The sequence below is a fragment of the Nelumbo lutea genome, chromosome 2 (genome assembly GCF_056320005.1).
Source record: "Nelumbo lutea isolate HS-2025 chromosome 2, American lotus-T2T, whole genome shotgun sequence".
Lineage (NCBI taxonomy): Eukaryota > Viridiplantae > Streptophyta > Magnoliopsida > Proteales > Nelumbonaceae > Nelumbo > Nelumbo lutea.
The window spans coordinates 84,176,951-84,201,315 of NC_142685.1; the positions used below are offsets into that span (position 1 = coordinate 84,176,951).

Sequence of the window (24,365 nt, forward strand, 5' to 3'; positions counted from 1 at the left end):
CCATATAATGATCATCATCGATAACCGTGGATGCAGAAAATCCAGTTAATTCTTCTATCCTCTTTTTTTTTGATATTGTCTCTTGTTGGTTGTTCTTGTAGTTTTGTTATATTGTTTGTTAGCTGTCCTTATAGTTTTGTTATATTTAGAAGACTTTATTGTTTAAAGTTTCTATTCAAGGTTTCTCTAAGTTGTAAGGTTTAGAGATGTTGAAGAAGAAGAAGTGTCGAGAATGCCTGGTGTGGCACTGTTCACACCAAGAGACTTTTCATTTTTTCTTCACAAGCAAAATTACAAAGGTGCCCTTGAATAGGCACCCAAATATAAAAATTCACAAAAGGACAGAAATGCCTTCACACTCTTAAACACTCCCCCGCAAGCTGAGCATAGATATTTATCATGCCCAACTTGTTCAAATTGTTGTCGAACTTTGACTTGGGAGCACTTTTAGTAAGACAATCAGCCAACTAGTTTTCAAACCTCACAAGGTAGACAAATCTCTCCACTGGCAACTCTTTCTCTAATGAAATGTCGATCAAGTATGATCATGTTGAACAAGGTTGTGGGCTATGTTTATGGCAGCTTGATTGTTACAATATAATATCATTGGAGTATCGATTTGCACTCCCATTTCTGTTAAGAAGTTCTTCAATTGCAATAATTTTGAGACTCCATGTGCCATAGCTCTGCATTGCCTCTGCACTAGATCGAGCCACAACTGATTGCTTCTTACTTCTCCAAGATACAACATTACCACCTAGAGGTGTAAAGTGGGCCGTGCTGTCTTCTCCGGTGGAAATTTTGGGGGTCGGCCCGGCACGGCCCATGGCCCAGGCCCAAGCGGGCCCGTACCGTGCCGTACCGGCACACGGACCTGGGCCGAGCCAGGCTGCAAGCCGTGCCATGGGCTTAGACCGTGTTGGGCTGGGCCATAGGGCGGGCCTTGAGCCTAGGCCGAATCGGGCTGCATTATTTATTTATTTATTTTTTATTTTTTTTGAAAATTTTGATTTCTTTTCTAAGTAAAATTGTAAAACTAAAATATTTAACTTTCCTATGAACTTTGGGAATTGGGAACTATTTAAAAAATTAAGAAATGAGAAATCTAAGTTATTTAATACATAAATGAAAAAAAATACTTAACCAAATTGAAATAAGAATGATGGAATAACAAATTGGAAGAAAAATAGGAATTTTATTTCATTTAAATTTGAATGGTACAAATTAGTGAATTACAAATACAATGATTGGATCATTGCATACTTGGATAAATGAAATATAAAAATGGAATAAATTAACAAAATATAAAAAATACAATATGGTTACAAATTGAAAATACAAAATTACATTGTTAAAAAATTAAAAATTATATCAAATAAATTAAATAAAATTTAAAAAATTTACAATAATTTGAAAAAATGAAAAATTCTACAAATCAAATTCAAGAATCATCATTCATTACTTTCATCATCTGCTTCGGGTGAAATGTTCGGTGTTGTATCATTCCCTCCCTTGTCTTGTAATCTATCTTCTGCATCTAGCCAATCCTTGAAGTAGATGCACATCTCTATGCTCTCATCGTTCATGCAACTTCTTTTGTCATCCATCACCCTGGTACCTGCACTAAAACAAGACTCCGATGGAATTGTAGACACCGGAGGGGTTAGTAGATCACGTGCCATGGCTGTGAGAATCGGATAATTTTTCGAGTATTCACTCCACCAGGCTAAAATATCAAAATTATTTGATACTTCACCTAAATTAGAAAAATTTGCTTGCAAATAAAAATTAAGTTTAGTAAATGAACTTATTGTAGAACTAGCAGATTTCTACCTTCTACTTATTAAATAAAAAAGCTTTTCTCTTCTACTACTGGGCTCAAAGTTAGAAGGAGAAGAAGAAGAAGATGAACAAGTTGTAAGAATATTTCCTACAACTTTAGATTCATACAAACTGTACATTTCAAAATAATAAATTATTAATTTCTTTTTTATTTCCTATATCAATATTCATATTTTCATAATATGTTTCAAGTAAAATATCTAAACCATCTTTCCTAATCCTAGTGTCTAATATTGTAGCTAAACAATAAAGGGGAGAAATGTTCTTCCAATATTTTTTAAATTTATTTTCCATAATTTCAACAATACATTGAAATTGTGGATTAGTTTCTATGTTTGACAAAACAATCACCAATTACCATTAATTGATACGGTAAATTACAACTAATTGGATAATAAATTCCAGATAATTCATTTGTTGCATCATAAAAATGTTTTAAAAAATCTCTTATACAGATTGCCATTTCCCAGCCTTCCTCAAATATCATATCATTAGGCATTTTTAAATTATAAAAGTCAGAAAGAATTTGTTTATGAGATAGATAACTTTCTAACATAGCATAGGTAAAATTCCACCTATGCTTTACATCTAATATAAAATGTTTATATTTTAAACCATAATTTTGGCATAAATATTTAAATTCTTGTTTTCTTGCCCCTAAACTTTTTATATATATAATACAATTTCTAATTTTTGAAATATGATTTGAAATAATATTCAAGGCATCTTGAATACATAAATTTAAGATGTGACATGCACTTCTAATATGAAATAATTTACCATTTAAGCATGGTTTTAATTGAGATTTTAAAATTTTTATTGCAGAATCATTATTGCTAGCATAATCAAACTAATATGAAATATTTGTTTTCTATTTCATAAGCATGCAAAGTATTTAAAATACTTTCTGCAATAGCTGGACCACTATGTGGCCATTCAAGCCTAGTAAAACTTAAAATTCTTTTATTCAAAAGCCAATTTTCATCAATGAAATGGTCGGTAACACAAATATAACTAATATTAAATTTGGATGTTCAAACATCCGAAGTAATTGCAACTTTAGAATTAAGATTTGCTAACAAAGAAATTAAATTTTGTTTATATGAATAAAAAATTTTTAAAGCATCAGTTCTTATAGTATTCCTAGAAACTTTTTTTATATTGTGGGTTTACATAACTACGCAACCATTTTTCTATCTTTGGATCTTCAGCTAACATAAATGGTTGTTCTGCATGTACAGTATACTTGGCAAGTTCTTATATCATTTTTTCTTGTGAATATCTAAAAGTACCAAAACTAGTCCCCCTCCCAATCTATGTTTGGGTTGTTTCTCTCCCTTCATCTTCCTCTCACTCATGTGTGAGCAGATGTCTGCTCAAATGACTCGTACCACCCTTGCTACAATAACTAAAGTCTTTCCTACAATTTTGGCAAACGACCCTTTTCCCATTTTCCTCAATATCCTCTACTTTGAAAACTTTCCAAACCGGGCTACTTAGCTTAGAAGCCCTCCTTTTTCCCCTAGTATCACTACTAATCGGGGGTGAAAGTTCCACTTCCATTGACATCAGTTTTAACACTAATACTATCGTGATGCAATTGAATGTCATCCATGGTGAACATGTTGGGAAATCGGTTTTGAGAAGGGCCGGCCTTTTTTTTTAATTCTAAAAAGATAAAAATTAATTTAATTCGACTAACCCAGTTTGCCGGTTCAAAATCCCAACTTGATTTCAATGGTTGAAGCCTTTCAACGTCCAAGCCTCCCGAATTGAGATACTTGAGCTGATTGAGCAAGCCTTCTTCTTGTTGAAAGTCGAAACTTCGATAAAGTTGAGACTTGAGAATTGGAGAATGCAGAATCAAACAATCAGCTAATCAGAATTTCTCAAATTCCAGATAATTGAGAATGTATGAGTATGAGAGAAAATTAAGAGAATTGTTGAATTGGTGTGATGAGAATGGTGGAGGATAGGGCTATTTATAGGAATTGAACATAATTCAATTGCCCAAAATACCCAAAAAACTATCTGTTATTTAGTTGTTGGGAGGGTATTTTGCTCATTATAAAGTTACTTATAACTTTACCCAAAATTCTCCCTTAAACTAGTTGTTATATAATTGTTGGAGGGGCATTTATGTCATTTTCTTCAGCCCCCATAAGCAAAATACAAAAATACTCCCCTAATATGGCTGTTTATAGCTGTTGGGGGGGTATTTCTGTAAACGCCCCCCCAAAAGCTGAAACTAGCCATTGGGCCCCTTTGGGAGGGGGACCCAACGGCTATATTCCCAGGCGGGCCGTGCTTCGTGCCGTGCCCGCACGCGGGCCGGTCTAAAATCGGGTCTGGAATGGCCCGTTAGCCGTCGTGCCGGGCCAGTCCAAAATTGTGCCGTCTAAAATCGTGCCGGTCAGAATAGGCCTCTACCTACCTTCAAATGTCCATGATTAGAATATAATATCCCCTTTCCTAGACATCTCTTCAATAGGCAAGTATTCTATTCATTGCTTGCATATGAGATGATCTAGGGTTGTGCATGTATTGGCTGACCACACTCACAGCATATGGTATATCTGGTCTAGTCAGACACAAGTAAAGAAGGCGATTGACAAGTCTCTGATACACACCTTTGTCAGGAAGGACATCTCCATCATCAACTCCCAACTTATGATTGGGATCAATTGGAATTTTAGCCAGTTTACAATCCAATTCTTCTACCTCTTGAAGCAAATCAATGACATATTTCCTCTAAGAAATGTAAATGCCCCTCTTTGACCTTGCTACCTCAATCCCTAGGAAATACCAGAGATTTCTGAGACCCTTAATTTCGAATTCAGTAGCAAGGAAAGACATTAGTTCAGCAATCCCAAAGATGTCATCCTCTGTGATAACAATATCATTGACATATACTATCAACATAGTTATTTTTCCATTTGCTCTCCTAATAAACAGGGTATGGTCAACTTGTGATTGTGAGAAGCCAATTTTTAAGTTAGCTTTCCTGAACCTGTCAAACCAAGCTTGAGGGGACTGTTTAAGGCCATAAAGGGATCTTTTCAAACGACAAACCTTTCCTTCACTCCCAGGGATGTTCACTCTTGGAGGAAGTTCCATGTAAACTTCTTCTAGAATGTTTCCATTAAGGAAGGCGTTCTTAACATCCATTTGATACAAGGGCCAAGAATAGTGGGTAGCAAGAGACATGATAACTCGGATTGAATTCATCTTGGCTACTGGTGCAAACGTTTTTTGAGTGCCTCCATTTCTTGGTTCATAGCAGCCTTCCAATGAGGGATCTGCACTGCCTCAGTAACACTGTGAGGGATAAAAACAGAAGCAATAGAAGAGATATAGGCACAATAAGAGGGTGATAAAGTATCATAAGAGACATAGTTTGAGATAGGATAATTAGCACATGTTTGTCTTGCTTTACGAATTGCAATAGGAAGGTTGAGGTTAGAATCTATAAGAGAAGGCTCAACAATAGATTCAACACAGGCATCGAAAACAGGAAGAGAATCCAAATTACCTGAGTCTGTGAGGTCAAATTGTAATGGACATTCAATCTCTAGAGTCATCCTCTTTCTTCGTTTGATGAACCACTAATGCCAAGACCGAGGAATAGGAGGCAAAGGAGGAGGCACGAGAGGAGAACTACTACGACCATAGGGAGGAGGAGAAGAAGGATTGACAACATCGGTTGCAGGAATCAACATACAAAAGGGAGTCCGATCTTCACTAACATCCTGTCCTTGAAGAGAAGGACGAGAGACGGAGAAGAAGGGAGTAGATTCAAAGAATGTGACATCTTTGGAAACATACCTTTTTCCAGAATAGGGGTCATAACAACGATACCCCATTTGGATTGAAGAATATCCCAAGAAGACTCATGTCATAGACTTTCAATCAAATTTCAGCCTAGAAGGAATCATGTCATGGACGAAACAAACACACCCAAAAACCTTGGGAGGAAGATGTAATGTATCCTTATCACAAAAAAGAAGCTGATGAGGAGACTGGAGATGCAAGGTCCGTAAGGGAAGTTTGTTAATAAGATATACAACTGTTTGAGCAGCATCCCCCAAAAACCGAGTTGGAAAATGCATTTGGAATAGCAAGCCTCTAGCAACTTCAATCACATGTCTATTTTTCCTCTTCGATACCCCATTTTGTTGGGGAGTACAAGGGCAAGAACTTTTGTGAATCACTCCTTTTTCTTCAAGGAAGGTTTGTAAGTGCTTCTCAAAGTACTCCTTGGCGTTGTTAGATCTAATAACCTTAATCTTCTTTTCAAACTATGTCTCCACCATACTAAAGAAGCCTTTCACAATTGAAGGAACTTCGTCTCGGCTCTTCATCAAATACAACCAAGTATACCATGAGTAGTCATCAACAAAGAGAGTGAAATATTTATAGCCACCCATACATGGAATAGAATAAGGCCCCCAAACATCAATATGTATAAAATGAAAAGCAACATTACTTCTTTTGTTACTTGCAAAAAAGGTTTTTCTACATTGCTTTGATAGTTCACAGACTTCACATTGCAGACCAGAACTAGACAAGGACTCAAACAAACTAGGAAATAAAAACTTCAAGGAACCAAAAGCCACATGCCCAAGACGATGATGCCACAATTTCAATTGACTTAGTTTCTCGTCATGACAAGACACAGACTAACACATCAACCCTAACATTGGAGACTGATCAAGAAGATAAACTCCATCGGCTTCATGTCCACTGCCAATTGTCTTCCCCGTACTCAAGTCCTGAAAGACACAATGAGATGGAAAGAAGGTTACAGAGCAATTATGAGACTTTGTAAGAGAACTAACGAATAAGAGATTTCTATGCAATTGTGGAACATGGAGTACAAAGTTCAAAGAAAGGCTATTGGTAAGCTCAACTTCATCCAAACCCGATATTGGGGTCTGGGATCCATCGGCAACGATAATTGTACCTTTCCTTGAAAAAAGTCTATAAGTGGTAAAGTAGGAAGGCATACCGGTCGTATGATCACTGGCTCCTGTGTCAATTATCCAAGAGCTGGAGGGTGGGACATGACACACAAGTGCAGTACCTGATTTTGCAAAGGCACTAGAAGAAGCATTTGAACCAGTAGATGTAGGCAACCCGCTCTTTTCAAGATGGAATAAGGTGCCTCTCAATTTTTTCATCACATCAGAGGTGTCATGAGTAGATGCTGGAGAAGGAGGATTTCCCTTAGGCATGTGAGTATGAGAATCATGACTTGCAATAGCAACATGAGCATTTACTTTCTTTCCAGTTTTAAACTTTTCATGTTTCAGGTGGGGATTTAGTTTCCAGCATCTATCCTTGGTATCCTTCGGCTTCTTACAGTATTTACAAAATACCTCTTCATGTTTACCAAAACTCTGCTTAGGCTTTGTGGACACAAGAGTAGTGTGCTCACCTATAGACACTTGCATCATATCATTCCTCCTCTCTTCATTTTGTACAAGAGAATATGTCATGGAGAGTGACAAAATATCAGCACTAAGGATGTGTTGCCCGGTGAAGTCATAATCAGCATTTAGTTCAGCAAGAAAATCGAAAACTCGAGTTTTTTCAATGTACTTCTTGTATTGTTCAGCATCAACAGGATCTTTCCACTCCAAAGCCTCAAGATGATCAATTTCTTCCCAAATTGATTGTAAGGAGGAGAAATACATGGCCACTGATTTCTCCCCTTGTTGCATATTACATGCTTCTCTTCGCAACTGATAGATTCTAGCAGTGTTTTTCGCTTGAGAATAAGTTGCAGTTAGTTTGTCCCAAATATCTTTAGCTGTTGGAAGGAACATATAGTTACGGGTGATGTGTGGCTGCATAGAGCATACAAGCCATGACATAACCAGTAGATTATCTTGCTCCCATTTGTAATAGTTTGGATCTTCAGGCTTCGGCTTAGCTTCCTTGCCGGTAATAAATCCGAGCTTACCTCTTCCATCGATTGTAAGCTTGGCTGATTGAGACCATTCAAGAAAATTTGTGCCATCAAGTTTTACATTAGCAATCTGTCCTCCGGCATTGTCATTGCTTCCCGAGAGAACATAGGTAGGTATGTGGACGTCTTTGTGTGAGTCCATTGATCACAGCTCCTCCAAAAAAAAATTTCTCACCAGCACCATAGTCTTCCAATAACAGCTGAACTCCCAAACACCTTTTCCACAAGGCTAGACACGAGTTACAACTAAAAAACTAGGAAAAATAGGTACTGGTGGCAAAATATGGGAAGAAAAAAATTCCCAAAAAAAGTTTTAGGGTTCTAAAAAATTCAGGACTACTTCCTACAGTCCCAGGGGCTTACCACGACTAAAACACAAGAGGTTTCAGCAGTAACCAATCCTCCATATGAGCATGCAAGCCCTAAATTCCAGATCTGGATTTTTCGCCAATTTTCATCCGAAAAATCCAAAACAACTTCAAACCACCATGAAACTTATACCAAAATTCCCCTAAAATCAGGGCAAATTAGCAACCATGAAAAACCCATGAAGATACCGCTGACTATATGGACACCAAGAGACTTTTCTTGATCGTGCGTAGCTCTGATACCAAGATGAAGAAGGAAGTGTTGATAATGCTTGGTGTGGCACTGTTCACACCAAGAGACTTTTCATTTTTTCTTCACAAGAAAAATTACAAAGGTGCCCTTGAATAGGTGCCCAAATACAAAAATTCACAAAAGGACAGAAATGCCCTCACACTCTTAACACTCTAGATTCTTTTTTATTCTTGCCTATACGATCAATGATTGCTTGGATTGCAATCTGTTCTTTCTATGTGATTGCTTACTATGTCATTGTACCATCAGCTGTGGTTAATTCCTTCTTCCTTCTGGAAAGGCCAGATAAATGTCTTCTCATAGATATCCATATCTTGGGTTCTATAATGGAAAAGCATCCCATAATGAATGATATTAACTGAATGACGTGTTGAGGTGGGTAATGAGGTCAGCCAACATAGCAACTGATAACTTTCCAAGGTGGAGGGGGAGGGGACAATATTAATTTAATCTCTATTTTTCATGTAGCATGTCAAGATGTAGGCTTGTCAGCTTATGTGCTGTTGTTCATTTATTTAACTGAACCAAAATCATGTTATTGTTGTTGATAAAAATGATTTGTATTAGCTTGGTAGTGAATGTGCCTTTATGTAAATCTCTGTAGTTTTTTTTTTTTGTTCTAAGTCACCCATTTTCCATCCCCCAAAACAAAGATCATTTATTGGATGCTACAGTCATCGAATTACTGCAGATTTTCTATAATCTATCCAGTATGGGCTTTGTCCTGGTTTTTTAATTACAATTTTGATGCACTAATTGTGTGATGGTGTGGCATACTTCCATTCTTATGCAATTTTATAATGCCTCTATATCAACCAAGTATTTATTATAAAATAATTGCAAAATGTCTTAACTATTGAAGCATGCCTCTATTTTCTTAACTTTTATTTTGATATGTTTTTTTTGCTGCTTCAGAATTTCCTTTTTAGTTCGAAGGAGGGGGAGTCTCAGCTCAAGGCCATTGATTTTGGATTGTCTGACTATGTAAAGCCAGGTCAGCTGTAGTGTATGAGATTTATTCCTTTACAACTGCTAATATATGGCTTAGACACTTAGCATCTGACTTTAAGATCTGTGCAGATGAACGATTAAATGATATTGTAGGAAGTGCATATTATGTAGCACCTGAAGTTCTCCATAGAGCATATGGCACTGAGGCTGACATGTGGAGTATTGGTGTGATTGCCTATATCCTTCTGTGTGGAAGCCGCCCATTTTGGGCTCGGACAGAATCAGGGATCTTCCGATCTGTCCTGAAGGCAGAGCCCAGCTTTGAAGAAGCTCCATGGCCTTCATTGTCTTCTGAAACAAAAGATTTTGTCAAGAGGTTGTTGAATAAGGATTACCGTAAAAGACCTACTGCTGTTCAAGCTCTCAGTAAGTTATATGACCACTATTAATTTATTTCTAAAACCTTTCTTTAGCATCAGAAATTCCTGAAACTTGTAGCTTTTTCTTTTGTGCTTAGGTCATCCGTGGCTCTCCAACAGTCATGATGTCAAAAACCTATTGGATATATCAATATGCAAGCATATAAAAGCTTATATATGTTCTTCTTCTCTCCGGAAATTAGCTCTCCGGGTACGTAGTTTTTCTTTTGCAGAACTTTATACATTCAATGTTTGGTTAGTAAATATACTAAGGTAGATGGGTCTTTATTTTTAGTGTTAACTTCTTGACTGAGTGTCCCGTAATTTTGTGTTTCACCATATTTCTTCTTATTATATTCACTGGTTGGGTGGCACATGTAAGGGGAGATAGAGAGAGATGGGTAGAAGTTGAATGGTGAGAGAGCGATGAGTAGACTGAACTAGTGGAGCAAATTTGATAAATTCCAAGTCCCTTGACTGAAAAGGAAAAGGAATTTTAATTAATGAGCTGAGTGGGGCCAGTCCTAAAGATAAGGTTTTGTCTGTTGGACTGAATGGGTTCGGGCCAAATAAGTCTTTGGTTGTCTCGACCCTACAACAGTCTAGTCTTCTTCCTTCTTTAAACAGCGATTGTTCAAGTTCAAGTAAAGTTAATGAATCCACAGAAGCTGCTGAAAGAAGTTTGAGAAGACTTGGAAGACAACAAGGGTAATTGGAAAAGGTGATTTACAAATGTTTTATCATGAATTATTCCTACACTAATGGTGAAGCTCTTGGGAACAGACGAGAATCTCTCCAAGAAATCATAAGACATAAACTGACCCTGGAGAAAACAAGTGAAGACCCTGGAGCTAACAAAGGTTTAGGAGCTGCTTCCGGCTCACATCATCTGGGTAAGGTTGAGGAGATTTCGATTCTGTTATTGGGTCAGAGAAAGAGCTGATTGATGGCATTGCTTTCAGTTGATGTACCTCAGATATTAAGTGCTCTACGATGGAGGCAGGTTCACAGACTCCTTTCTAGTTTCTGAGTTTGATAAAGGGAAGGGTTTTGAGATTAAGCAAACAAGGAAGTTGGGGGATGCTCTTACTTCGACGGTGTCTACAATCCAGTTCCTAACTATGAGTCCTGATGGTGATCGGGGAATATTAGAAGAGGGGCTTCAACCTTCAAGCTTGGAAAGGACAGAAGAAGAATTAGAAGAGGGGTTCCACCCTGTTATGCGTGGCCCTGAACCTGTAGAAGGGGGTAGAGATAATGAAAGAAGAAGATTTAAAGGGAGCTTGCTGGTTGACTCTTCTTGTAAGATGTATTCAAGGAAGAGATCTTATCGTGGAGAACCTAAATCCCTTCTTGTTATAATGGAGAAGTGCTTTTTCCTTTAACAAATGTTGGTTTTGATCGTTTTTATTAATTGGGTCATCTGTCGTTCAGAATCACATGCAAAACTTCACAACATTTATAGTGAACATGATGAAGAGGGAGAAGCTTTTCGCATCACAGGGAGGCCCTATCATCTTGGCTCAGGCAAACGTAACTCTTTAAGGCTATTTCAGCATTTTTATACGAGTATGGAGCTAGATCGACGTTGATGTTTGGAAGATGGAGGCTTAGGTGATTCTTTCAGGAGGTAGGTTGTTATGGACGCCTTCCTCGGGAAGACGTACCATTGCCGCCGACAGCAACAGGCCCCGGGCCCACCGCCAGCAGCAGCAAGGATTCAGTGATGCTCATCCTACCCAGTTCGGCAACAACAATCTTATCTAGATTAGATTAGCTCATTTTGCTTGTTCTTATCTTATTGTTCTTATCTCTTATCTTATCTTGTTAATAGCTTATCAGATTAGGATTAGCTTAGCTTATCTTATCTTGTTAGTAGCTTATTAGATTAGGATTAGCTTATCTTATCCTTAGCAAGATAGAACTGGAAGTCTCCCTATTCAGCAAGGAGACTCCCTTTGATTAGGACTCTTGTAATCTCCTATTTAAGGAGATCCCATTATTGAATGAGATATCAAATTATTCAGTCAAGAGTGAGTTAGGAGAGTTGGTGATCTCTTGGACAAATCACCGAAGGCGCCAAGATAGGTTCATCACGAGCAGGAAGGAAAAAGGGAAAACAGGAGGTTTTCCCCGTGGACCGACCCGTGACGAGATCCTATTCCCGGGCCCTCAACAACTTGGTATCAGAGCAAGGCGTCATGGGAGATCTGGAGCAGCTACCTTCTAGGGTCCACGACCTTGAGCACCAACTCGTGGAGACCAGCTCCGAAGTTTGTGAGATCAAAGGTGAAGTGCGAGAATTGCGACGACTAATGGAGATGTTTCTTTCCAGCAGGGAAAGGAACTTTGACGGAGGGACAACAGCTAATGACCGTCGACCAGATCTGCCGGAGTCTTTCGGTGAACAGCAGTCCGTCGGCCATGGAGCAGCCATCATCCCCAAGTACAGCAGGCTGGAGTTCCCATCGTACAACGGCAACGGAGACCCCCTAGGCTGGCTGTATCGCTGCGAGCAGTTCTTTCGGAATCAACGGACAAATGACCAGGACAAGGTAAGCCTAGCCGCCTTTCATTTAACAGAAGAAGCACAACTTTGGTTTTATCGGTTAGAGCAAGAAGAACCCGGGCTCAGTTGGCCCCAATTTAAATTCTATTGCCTTCTTCGGTTCGGACCCCCATTGACCAGCAACCCACTGGGCGAGCTAATTAACCTTAAACAGACCGGAACAATTGCTGAATACCAGCAACAGTTCCAAACCCTCCTTGCGGGGGCATCCTCCGTGCGACCAGACCAGCAAGTGAATATGTTCACAGTAGGGTTAGCAGAACCCCTGCGAGTGGATGTCGAGATGCAGAATCCCCCAAATTTGGTCACAACCATGAACTTAGCCCGCGCATTTGAGCGCAAGCTGCAGCTCAGCCGCGAAATTTTTAATGTGGGTCGTCCACCGAACTCGTGGGTGCCCCCAAGACCAGCAGCAACGACCCCCTCTTCTGCTACCAGTAGGGAAATGAAGCCTCCCACGACCGCCACCTCTAGAGTAGTGACAAGTACAGGTAGTAACATGGTCACTCCTCCCATCAAGCGCTTGACCAGAGCAGAAATGGCAGAGCGCCGAGCGAGAGGTCAATGTTTCAACTGTGATGACCTCTACTCGGCAGGACATAGATGCAAGAGGCTTTTTTGCCTTCTCATAGATGAGCAAGAGGAGGAGGAAGGGGAGCCCGTCACAATCGAACCAGAGATCTCTCTCCATGCGATCACCGGTATTAAAACCTCTCAGACCATGCAGTTACAGGCACAGATCGCAGGTCAGCCGGTGTACATTCTCGTCGATTCAGGGAACACACACAACTTCATAAGTGAGCATGCAGCCCTGCAGTTAAAACTACCAATGGAACTCCGGCCGCGACTACATGTAGCAGTCACAAATGGTGAAAAGGTTCACAGTCTAGGGATTTGTAAGGACGTCCCAATACAGGTCAATTCTGAACTAATTCTTGTTGATTTATTTGTACTCTCGTTGGATGGGTTCGATATTGTTCTTGGGGTCAAATGGTTAATTACCCTAGGCCCGATTTTGTGGGACTTCAGCGCACTCACCATGACCTTCCACCTGAATGGCAAGCAGGTTTCATGGCACGGTTGCAGGGTTAAAGAAAAGACACCGCAGGTTCATGCACTCCAGACAGAACTGGCAGCCATGGAAAAACTTCTCGCCGAGAGGGCCTTCCCCCTTCCCGAACTTGCGACCATCGTATTCCTTTGGTGGCTGGTTCAGCACCAGTCGTTGTCAGGCCTTATTGCTACCCTCACTTACAAAAGGATGAGATAGAAAAACAATGTACAACGATGCTGAACCAAGGGATCATACGCAAAAGTCACTCCCCCTTCTCTTCGCCGGTTCTGTTGGTGGCGAAGCAGGATGGAACGTGGAGGTTCTGTGTTGACTATAGAGAACTCAATGACCGGACGATCAAAGATAAGTTCCCTATTCCCATTGTGGACGAACTGCTGGACGAGTTGCATGGTGCCCAGTATTTCTCTAAGTTGGACCTTAGGTCCGGATATTTCCAAGTTCGCATGGCTCCCGATGACGTGAAGAAGACTGCTTTTCGCACCCACCATGGCCACTTCGAATTTTTAGTCATGCCATTCGGACTCTCCAATGCACCATCTACATTTCAGGCACTAATGAACGAGGTATTCTAGCCCCATCTGCGCAAATTTGTTTTAGTTTTCTTTGATGATATCCTCGTTTACAGCAAATCATGGGTAGAGCATGTCCACCATCTGAGGACCGTTTTCATACTCCTACGCCAACACAACTTATTCCTGAAACGGTCCAAGTGCTCCTTCGGGGAACGACAGGTTCTTTACCTCGGCCACATCATCCATGGGCAGGGTGTAACAATTGATAGTTCCAAGATTCAAGCTATAACAGAATGGCCCAAACCTCAATCCGCCAAGGCCCTACGCGGGTTCCTCGGTTTAACGGGTTACTACTGCAAATTTGTACAGAACTATGGAGTGTGCAGCCCCGTTAACCAACCTGTTGAAGAGAAACTCCTTTCGGTGGGACGACGCAGCTGATGAAGCTTTTCTGTCACTGTGAAATGCACGGTCTTCAACCCCTGTCCTGCAATTACCTAATTTCGCCCTCGAATTTACAGTCGAGTGCGATGCTTCCGGAGTGGGTATCGGGGCCGTACTACAGCAGCAAGGGCATCCGATCACTTTCTTCAGTCGCAGATTGGTCGACCAGCATCTGAAGCTTCCAGCCTATGAGCGCGAACTTATCGGCCTTGCCCGAGCCATCCAGCACTGGAGGCCATATTTGTGGGGGCGGTCGTTCATCGTCAAAACTGATCATTACAGCTTCAAATACCTGTTAGAGCAGCATTGGGTTAGCAAACTGCTCGGGTTTGACTTCCAGGTGGAATATAAGGCGGGATCCTCTAATCGCGCAACTGATGCCTTGTCTAGGTGAGAAGAAGATGCGATGGTTCTATGTAGCATTTCCCAACCTCAGATCTCTCTGTTTGACAACATTAAGAAGTCAGCACCACAGTTCCCGGAATGGTGACTCTTACTGCAGAAGATCCAGACCGGCACGGCTGACCCCGATTGGTCACTTCACGACGGGTTGGTACTGTATAAGGGACGAGTCCATCTTCCAACATACTGCCCGTTGATTCCCACCATCATCACCAGCATCCATAACTCCACCCATGAGGGCATTCAAAAAACACTACACCGCGTCCAGACTGATTTCCATTGGCGAGGTATGAAGACTTCTATTCGAGATTTTGTCCAGAATTGCTCCACATGCCAACAACACAAATGGGAAAACCTACACCCGGCAGGCCTCCTTCAGCCCCTTTTCATCCCATCGCAGATCTGGGCCGACATCTCCATGGACTTCATTGAGGGACTTCCCAAGGTAGGGGGCAAATCAGTTCTCTTTGTGGTGGTCGACCGCTTCTCTAAATACGCACACTTCATTCCTCTATCACACCCGTACAGTGCCACTTCGGTTGCCCTCGCCTTCTTTACACATCCTTCGCTTACATGGGTTGCCGGAGTCCATCATCAGCGATAGAGACCCGGTCTTCACTAGTGCCTTCTGGAAAGAGTTATTTCGACTTCACGGCACCACCCTGGCCTACTCATCAGCTTACCGGCCACAAACCGACGGTTAGACGGAAGTGATTAACTGCACCATCGAGATGTATCTCCGCTGTTTCGTAAGCGATCAACCTTGGTGGTGGTTGAAATGGCTTCCTTGGGCCGAGTACTACTACAACACAGCCTACCATTCCTCCCTCGGCATGACCCCCTTTCGCGTCGTTTACGGTAGGGATCCTCCCCGCTTGCTGTCCTACGAGCCCGGATCTACTCTCTTGGACGCAATCGATCACTCCTTACAGGACCGCGACGCCCTCCTCGCCGACGTCCGCATTCGCTTACAGCAGGCCCAGCTTTGCATGAAGCTCCACTATGATGAGCACCACCGGGAACTGTCGTTCGATCCAGGACAATTTGTTTGGTTGAAGCTCCAGCCCTACCGGCAGCGCTCCTTGCGCCACAAGGCTGCCCCCTAAGTTCTATGGGCCCTACAAGGTTCTGCGACGGATTGGCAGTATGGCCTACTAGCTGGAATTGCCAGAGACTAGCCGAATTCATGATGTCTTCGGCATCTCCTTGCTGAAACCATTTACGGGTGTTCCCCCAGACCAAGTTCCCTCCCTGCCACCCTTGAAAGATGGCAAACTGGTCCCCCAACCTAAAACTGTCACCCGCTCTCGTTTCAATCGTGGAATCCTTGAAGTCTTGGTGGAATGGTGTGATCTACCACCAACAGAAGCCACATGGATCCCATCGGCAGAGTTCCAAGCCGCATATCCAGCTTTCGAGCTTGAGGACAAGTTCGTAGTCCAGGAGGGGAGTAATGTTATGGATGCCTTCCTCGGGAAGACGTGCCATCGCCATCGGCAGCAACAGGCCCCGGGCCCATCGCCAGCAGCAACAAGGATTCAGTGATGCTCATCCTACCCAGTTCGGCAACAACAGCCTTATCTAGATTAGATTAGCTCATTTTGCTTGTTTTTATCTTATTGTTCTTCTCTCTTATCTTATCTTGTTAATAGCTTATCAGATTAGGATTAGCTTAGCTTATCTTATCTTGTTAGTAGCTTATCAGATTAGGATTAGCTTATCTTATCCTTAGCAAGATAGAACTGGAAGTCTCCCTATTCAGCAAGAAGACTCCCTTTGATTAGGACTCTTGTAATCTCCTATTTAAGGAGACCCCATTATTGAATGAGATATCAAATTATTCAGTCAAGAGTGAGTTAGGAGAGTTGGTGATCTCTTGGACAAATCACCAAAGGCGCCAAGATAGGTTCATCACGAGCAGGAAGGAACAAGGGAAAACAGGAGGTTTTCCCCATGGACCGACCCGTGACGAGATCCTATTCCTGGGCCCTCAAAATAGGTGGTTTGGGAAGGTTGCATAAGAGGGAAGATGACCAGGAGCTGGATCGACGTTGATGTTCAGAAGATAGGGAAGATGGAAGAATGAATGGGGATGCTGGGTGCAAGCTTAGCAGGAAGATTTGTCAGAGTGGATGTGGAAGTGGTTAAGGTGGAGATTTGGGCGAGGTTTGAATGGGGTAGGGACTAGGGAGAACCTGATGGGGGTTGGAGGAGAAGGAGAATGAGGATGGGAAGGATTGCTACTGTGCAGAGGATAAAACTGAAGAGGAAAATGTGACCGAGGAAGAAGGAACTATAGCTGCTGGTGGAGGTGAAGGTGGCCACTGTTGCTTTGAGGAGGTGATGGTCGGAAAACTGGGTGTAGACTTAGGTCGAAGAAACAAGATTGAGGAAAAGGAGAAGGAACTGGCTAATGAGGAGACTATTAAAAGATTGCACAGCACAAGAAATCATAATGTCGTGCATGTGACAAAAATTTTTTCCAGGCTGAAACTAAGTCTGGTAGGGACAGGTCCTACAAAGAACTTGAAATAGGTTTACAAGAGAAAAGATGCGAAAGGCAATACGGCAGCTGAAAGTGATCAAAAGGGGTCTATGGCGCAGGATCAATCATCGGATTCCCACTTAGGGAAGGAGCAACTAGTTAACAAGGCGAGTGTGGTGGTCCTGATCTGGGAGAGAACTTGCTGTTACAAACTAGCAACAAGAAGGACGTTGATTCAGGCTGTGGGACTCTTCAGGAATTAGTGGATAGAGAGGTCACAATTGGAAAAAGCCTGGGCTTATTTTTTTGAGAAGCTGAATAATAAAGTTTGTTTGGAAGAGGAGACAAGGTATGGGACGAGGAGGATACTGGGCAAGAAGGCAATCTCGTAGACGAAGAGTAAGGCTTTGTTTTTTGTGCTAAGTTGATGCATAGTTGGTTCAAGGGTCTGGCGATTGGCAGTCTCGGCTCAAGGGGTTTCCTTGTCTTTCCTGGGGATGATTGTTGTTCTTCGGTAGAGTTTGGCTTTGGTTTGTTGTGTCTGTGGGTTTAATCTGGGTTTGGTTTTATCACTGTAGTCTGTAGGGGTGTTTGGTTATGTCTCTCTCTCAGGTGATATCTTATCACCTTTCTTTTGTATTCCTTTTTCTTTTTAATGAGTTTTTCTTTATTTTTCAAAAAAAAATATATTTTGGCAAGAAAAATCATTAAACAGTAGTAACAAATTTGTTTCATTTATAACATCTGGAATAAAATAACATGATGAGAAGGGAAGCATTCACAGATATATACATTTGCAAACCTAGGCTCTATTGTTTTGAGTTTTGATAAGAGTTTTTTTAAGAACATAACAATCTGAAGCCAAAAACTTTCAAGTCCCAAAGCACAGAACCTAGAATTTGGGCTTTAAAAGCACAAATCCTGGATCCTATCCAAATACAACCTTAGTTTCTTCTGTAAATCTTGAAATAAATAAACATACTGAGTGATGACTGTTACTGTCACAGGCTCTTGCAAAGACATTGACAGTAGTTCATCTAGCTTATTTCCAGGACCAGTTCACGTTGTTAGGCCCAAATAAGAGTGGGGTTATATCTCTGCAAAATCTTAAGACGGTAAGTACTATTTCTGGTCCTTACCTGGCTTATCCATTTTTCTACTTATGTAATTCTTAGTGATTTTATTTTCATGAAACTTAAATTTTTAGCCTATCAATAAAAGAAAAAAATTCTAAGTGATGCTGGAATTGGCAGGCCTTGCTGAAGAATTCTACTGATGCCATGAAGGATTCCCGGGTGGTTGATTATGTTAATGTGGTAAGTATTCCAGGTCCTTGGCTATATATTTATTGCTTGATAGTTGGCAGGAGACCACCTGACCAAGCTAATGTGTAATAAATAAAGCTTAGGAAAAGAGTTTGGAAGTTTACAATTTCTCATATATTTTATAGGTGAGCTCGCTTCAATATAGAAAGTTAGATTTTGAAGAATTCTGTGCTGCTGCATTAAGCGTGTATCAGATGGAGGGACTGGAGAATTGGGAGGAACATGCACATTCTGCTTATGAGAACTTTGAGAAAGATGGCAACAGGTCAATCATGATTGAAGAACTTGCCTCGGTATTATTGCTCTCTCTCTCTCTCTCTCTCTCTCTCTCTCTTTCTCTCTCTCCACATATGTGCCTATTTAGATACATGCATGCACAAGCAGTTGATAAAAAAAATGCGTGCACAAGCAAGCTTCCAACTGATGTCATGGAATCTAGACTTGATGGGATTTTTGGATCATCACCTGGACCATTGAACTGATTTAATAACCCACAAATTGGGAAGTTGTCAAGAACAGCTCTAATGAAACCTGGATAGTGTTAGTGTACTGAAGGTTCCAAAGAAATTTTCTTCTAGAAAGCTTTTTAATGTGATAAAAAACAAAATTCTCATTAAAAAGTATTTTCATTTACACCATAACAGAAAACTATTAAAAACCATTTATTGGAATCAATTAAATAAAATTCTACTTTGGTTTTCTTTTCATTGCTATTGTAACTTTCTTACATAGAATTATTCAGATCACTGATCACCAAGAACCTTGCAAGATAATTTACACTCCTTAATTTTTGTTGGCAATTTAAACTCTTTAATTGCCTATCATTGTAAAATTTATTTTCAGCCTCCCGACTTTCCTCCCCTTGCTCTCCAATATCATCCCTATATAGGATTATTCACATCACCAGAAATCTCTAATACAACTACACACCTTACTTACCTGTTATAATGCCACTTCGCCTTGCACCTTGCACCTTGGGTGCAAAAAGCCATTTGTGCTTTTTTTTTTTTTGCATCTTAACTAAAGCACTGATTCTCACATGTGGTACTTTTTAAGACAAAGCAGTATGTTATGATTACTATATTTGATAAGTTAGAAGCAAAGAGATATTTTTGGGTTTAGAGAGACATTATGAGAGATTTTTGAGCATAAATTATTTTTGTTTTATTTATAACAAACTAAATTACCAAGTTTTCTTGAATTTGGAAACTATCACATATTAATATACTTTTAGTTTTTTCACATTATATTTGATGCTGTCTAGATGGGCAAAAAGCCCTTTGTGCTTTTTTTTTCACCTTACGTTTTAAAGCAATAATTCTCACATGTGGTACTTTTAAGACAAAGTAGTATGTTACGATTATTATATTTGGTAAGTTAGAAGCAAAGAGAGATTTTTGGGTTTAGAGAGATATTATGAAAGATTTTTGAGCATAAATTATTTTGTTTTATTTATAACCAATTAAATTACCAAGTTTTCTTGAATTTGGAAACTATCACATATTAATATACTTTTAGTTCTTTCCCGTTATATTTGATGCTGTCTAGATGAGGTATTTGCTTCATCAAATGGTTCACACCTCATCAATGCAGTTGAGGCATGGTGGTTTGCCTCTGCTTCACCTTGAGGCATACACCTCACCACCTTGCCTTGCGGTTAGGGGTGGATTTGAGCTGAGCCGAGCCGAATAGTATGAGGCTCGAGCTCGATTCAAGCTAGAACACTAAGCTCGAGCTCGGCTCGAGTTAAAAACTCATAAGCTCGAGCTCGATTTGAGGAAAAATATTTTATAAAAATAAAAAATTATATATAAAAAATATTTTTTATTTGATATTTAAAAGTTAAGAATTATAATACTTTTATTATATATATTATTTTCTATGATTTTATATATATATATATCAAGCTTGGTTTGCGAGCCTCACGAGCCGAGCTCTATTAGGCTCGAGCTCGGCTCGTTTATTAATTGAGAGTGTAAATTGGGCTCGAGCTTAGCTCGAAGCTCGGTTGAAACCGAGCCGAGCCGAGCCGAGCTCGAGCAGCTCATGAAAAGTTCGGCTCGTTGCCACCCCTACTCACGGTCTTCTAAAACTGTTTAATGTATTTAATCTTCCAAGTTACAATTTATTTTTTAGTTGTTTGTTTATTTACTTATTTCATCATGTCTCAGCCTGAATGTGACCAACCTGAACTAGCCTCAGCCTGGATTCTTTATTTATTTGCTTGCTTATTTACCTAAGTGTATCTCAATCCAAATTCTAAGCAACCTGAACTATCATGAATCAACCCTTGTGCTTGGAGAGAGAAAGTTTGGTATACTACACAAACATCAGAGCCTTAGTGGTCTGTGGAGAGCATGTCTTTTGATGTTTGAATCTTTATTGAAGATGTAGAGCTCACATGTAGTTTGGTTGTTATGTTCCTTCTAAAGATTGGAGATAATGAAATGGCATTGTTCTGAGCTATTTTTTGTTCAAGTAACAGCAAAATTAATGATCCTTACTGCCTCGTTTGGCCAACTCAGTTATGGGCATAATATCCACTACCATTACCTGCTGCTTAGAAAAAGCCATCAAGTAGGCACTTCTTGGGTGGTCTTACATCGAATATACTTGTAACAGCATCTTCAAGAGAGGCTAGTAAAGTATAGAAACCTAAATTACCTCAGAAGACACTAAATTGCCTATTCAGAGACAAGTATAGAAATCTTAACCTAAACTTCCTCAGGAGAAGACAATTGTAGATGGCCTCGGGAGAAGAAGCTAAATTGCTTGTTCAGAGATACAGTGAGAAACACTATTTCACCATGAGATATTTTCAAAATGTGGTGGGATTTAGTACTAGTAAATAAGATAAAGAAATTAGAAAGTATACAAGCTGAAGGTTATGAAGATAAGTAGTTGTATTTCCTTGATTTGGTCATTAGTTAAAGGAAATTAAATGCTTTCCATAATATGATACTGATACACAGTTTTGCAAATGCAAATGTGTATAAATTTCTGAAGCTTGCATATATAAATAGTTCAATGGAAGAAATGTTTTTCCTGTTGCCACGGGTGTAGGAGGGTGGGGGCATGTTAGTTCTGTGAATTCCTTTTTCATCACTATGTTTACATTTCCTTAAACCATATTTTCTTTAATTTTTTTTATCAGGAACTTGGCCTTAGCCCATCAGTCCCTGTGCATGTTGTTCTCCAAGACTGGATAAGACATGCCGATGGAAAGCTCAGTTTCACGGGGTTTGTCAGACTTCTGCATGGGTTTACTTCACGTCCATTGCACAAGCCTTGAAAAGTAAACTCCAAGGCTGATCAAGAGATTTATCATTCCATTATTGTCGCTCTCCAAAGTCTGAACTCTAAAAATGACCCCATGGTCTGCCTGATTCGAGAGGAAGACAGAGCTGGCTTGACCACTAGGCTGCACATTGAGAAAAGGAAAAGGCCAGCTAAGATCTAGAGCTAATGCAAACCAATCGGACATAAGCCATGCCTGGTCTATTCTCATAAGCGATTTGTACCTTTCATTTTTTTAGTTATACCTTCTTCCCCATGTTTTGTGTATTGAAGTTGTAAGAGGATTGTACAGATGAGGATAGATCAAAGCTGTAGCTGTAGGAGAAAGTTCAAAGTGAGTTTTGTGCTTTGTGGATTGTTCCCTTGTGTACCCATATCACCAGTTTCTTAATAAATTCCTTATATATATATTTTTTCTACAAGTTAATTATATAGAGATCAACAGCATAATCAAGTACAATGACTCCGTGATTAAATATAATGTGCAAAAGCTAGAATTATCTACATCCTTTGTATTATATTTCTTTAAACACCAATAATTGTTATCATTTCCCAATGGACTTTGTTAGAAGAAACAAATCATGTAATTTAGGGTAGATACTTCGAAAAGGAATCATGCTATCTGAGTGTTCAATTCTCTTATGTGATATTCCTGTTAGATACAAAGAACATTGCTTAATATTTTGGTATGCAATCTGGTGCACGAACGGTCAGTAACGATACTAGAGGACAAAAGGCCAGTAACGATAAAGTGGGATAATTCGATTCTTTCAAGTTTTATCGTAGACTTGGTTTTCAGGAGAGTGGCTTCAGTGTTCATAAGACCGTACTCATACCGTTCGTAGGTTTTTTGCTCCTACGATTTGTTTAAACTTCCAAGCTTCCAATACTCCAGCCTTCCCAAACGATTTGTTTAAACGTAGGTTTTTTGCTCTCTGTCTAAACGTAACGTAGAGAAAGAATGAGTACTATAATGGAACGTGTAGGAAGTTTTGATTTATAAATCATCATTGTGATTGACTTTTGTTGCCAAATTCGCCTTTTGGATCACCTACTGGGATTGGGACATATGTGGAACCCTTGTTTTTTGAAATCTGAAACAAAATCCACTACCTCCCCTTTGAGTCCAAACGACTGCAAGAAAATAGAGTTCTAGCGGCGGTCGATTAAAACTGCCGCTAGAGTCCAAATTATTCACGCCTCTCCGGCCCCTCTTTCTCTCGGTCTGAATCATCCCTGTCTCTCACTCAGTCGTCTCTCTCCTTTTCTCTCTCTCTTAGTCTGAATCGTTCCTCTTGCGCTCTCTCTTCGCTCGGTCGTCTCTCTATTTCTCTCCCTCAGTCGTCTCTCTTTCTCCCGCTCTCTCTCGCTAAGTTCTCTCTCACACACGATTGGACATCAGCGATTCTCTCTGTCTCTTACGGTCTCTCTCTCAGATACATCCACAGCATTTGATTCACATCACAGGTAATTCCTGTATATGTTGTATTTTTCTCTATTTGTTAGGGTTTCTTCATTATTTCCACCACTTATGCTCTGTATTCTTTGATAAATGCTAGTTTAGTCCAAGTACTGAAGAACTCTAAAGGACAGCTTCGATTTGCCAAAGAGGTACTAAACTTCTCTCTTGCCGTCTCATTCGCATTCCTCTATATTTTTTTTTTTTATTTTGTTCATGAAAATTATACTAGCTGTTATTTTGTTCCTAGTCAGCCAACTACATGTGCGATGGCAATAATTTGATTAACCTAGCTTGGTGGTAATAATTTGGTAAATCTTGTTATTGTTATTGTTATTCAATGTATACGAAGGGGCTTGCGACTAACAGAGCACTGCCTTATCAACATAATTCTTGTTTCGTAGTTGCTGTTGGAACCCTGTTTTCTGAATTAATTCTCGACAAATTTTCAATTAAATTGCGTATTCTGAAAGACAAAACCCTTATTACTGTAGTATTTTTTAATATTTTGGGAATTTGTGACACCAATCGATTCGGCGATACAAGAGTAGTCTTGTACATGGGGTTGGTACATGTCCATGGATGATTTGTGATACACAAATCTTCTAAACAAATATGTAATCAAAATCCTTGCTGTTTTCTTTTCTGAGGAAAAGAGGGGGATGACAATATATAGAAGCCAGTGGAACCACCGCCATATAAATGTGCCTCCAGATCACACAACAAAGATTTTTGGAACCATCCATTGCAGCTTTGTTCATGATTAAAAAATGAGGGAAAGAAGTCTTTCTGAAATTTCTAACAAGAACAGGTAAAGAATTACTCCAAATATTGATTGCTCTATGAAACCTGCGGTAATGATGTTCCACACAAAAGGAATGGTCCTGCATACAGAAGAAAACAATGAATTCACATGGCCACACTCACACAAAAATGAAAATTACTAGACTTTAAAGTAGATACTATCATAGGATCGGTGGTGGTTGCAGCCAT

General features: G+C 40.0%; 1 protein-coding gene across 1 annotated transcript in view; it reads left to right on the top strand.

The window, feature by feature from the left end:
* The window catches only part of LOC148871669 (CDPK-related kinase 1-like), a 32,092-nt gene extending 9,752 nt beyond the window's left edge, over nt 1-22,340 (top strand). Inside the window, exons 5-11 of the mRNA XM_088970536.1 lie at nt 9,350-9,428; nt 9,515-9,811; nt 9,903-10,015; nt 18,299-18,406; nt 18,545-18,607; nt 18,742-18,909; nt 21,771-22,340. Of these exons, the coding sequence (XP_088826662.1) occupies nt 9,350-9,428; nt 9,515-9,811; nt 9,903-10,015; nt 18,299-18,406; nt 18,545-18,607; nt 18,742-18,909; nt 21,771-21,908 (966 nt within the window). The 3' untranslated portion in view covers nt 21,909-22,340. The remainder of the gene's footprint in view (nt 1-9,349; nt 9,429-9,514; nt 9,812-9,902; nt 10,016-18,298; nt 18,407-18,544; nt 18,608-18,741; nt 18,910-21,770) is intronic.
* Nucleotides 22,341-24,365: the final 2,025 nt, after the last annotated feature.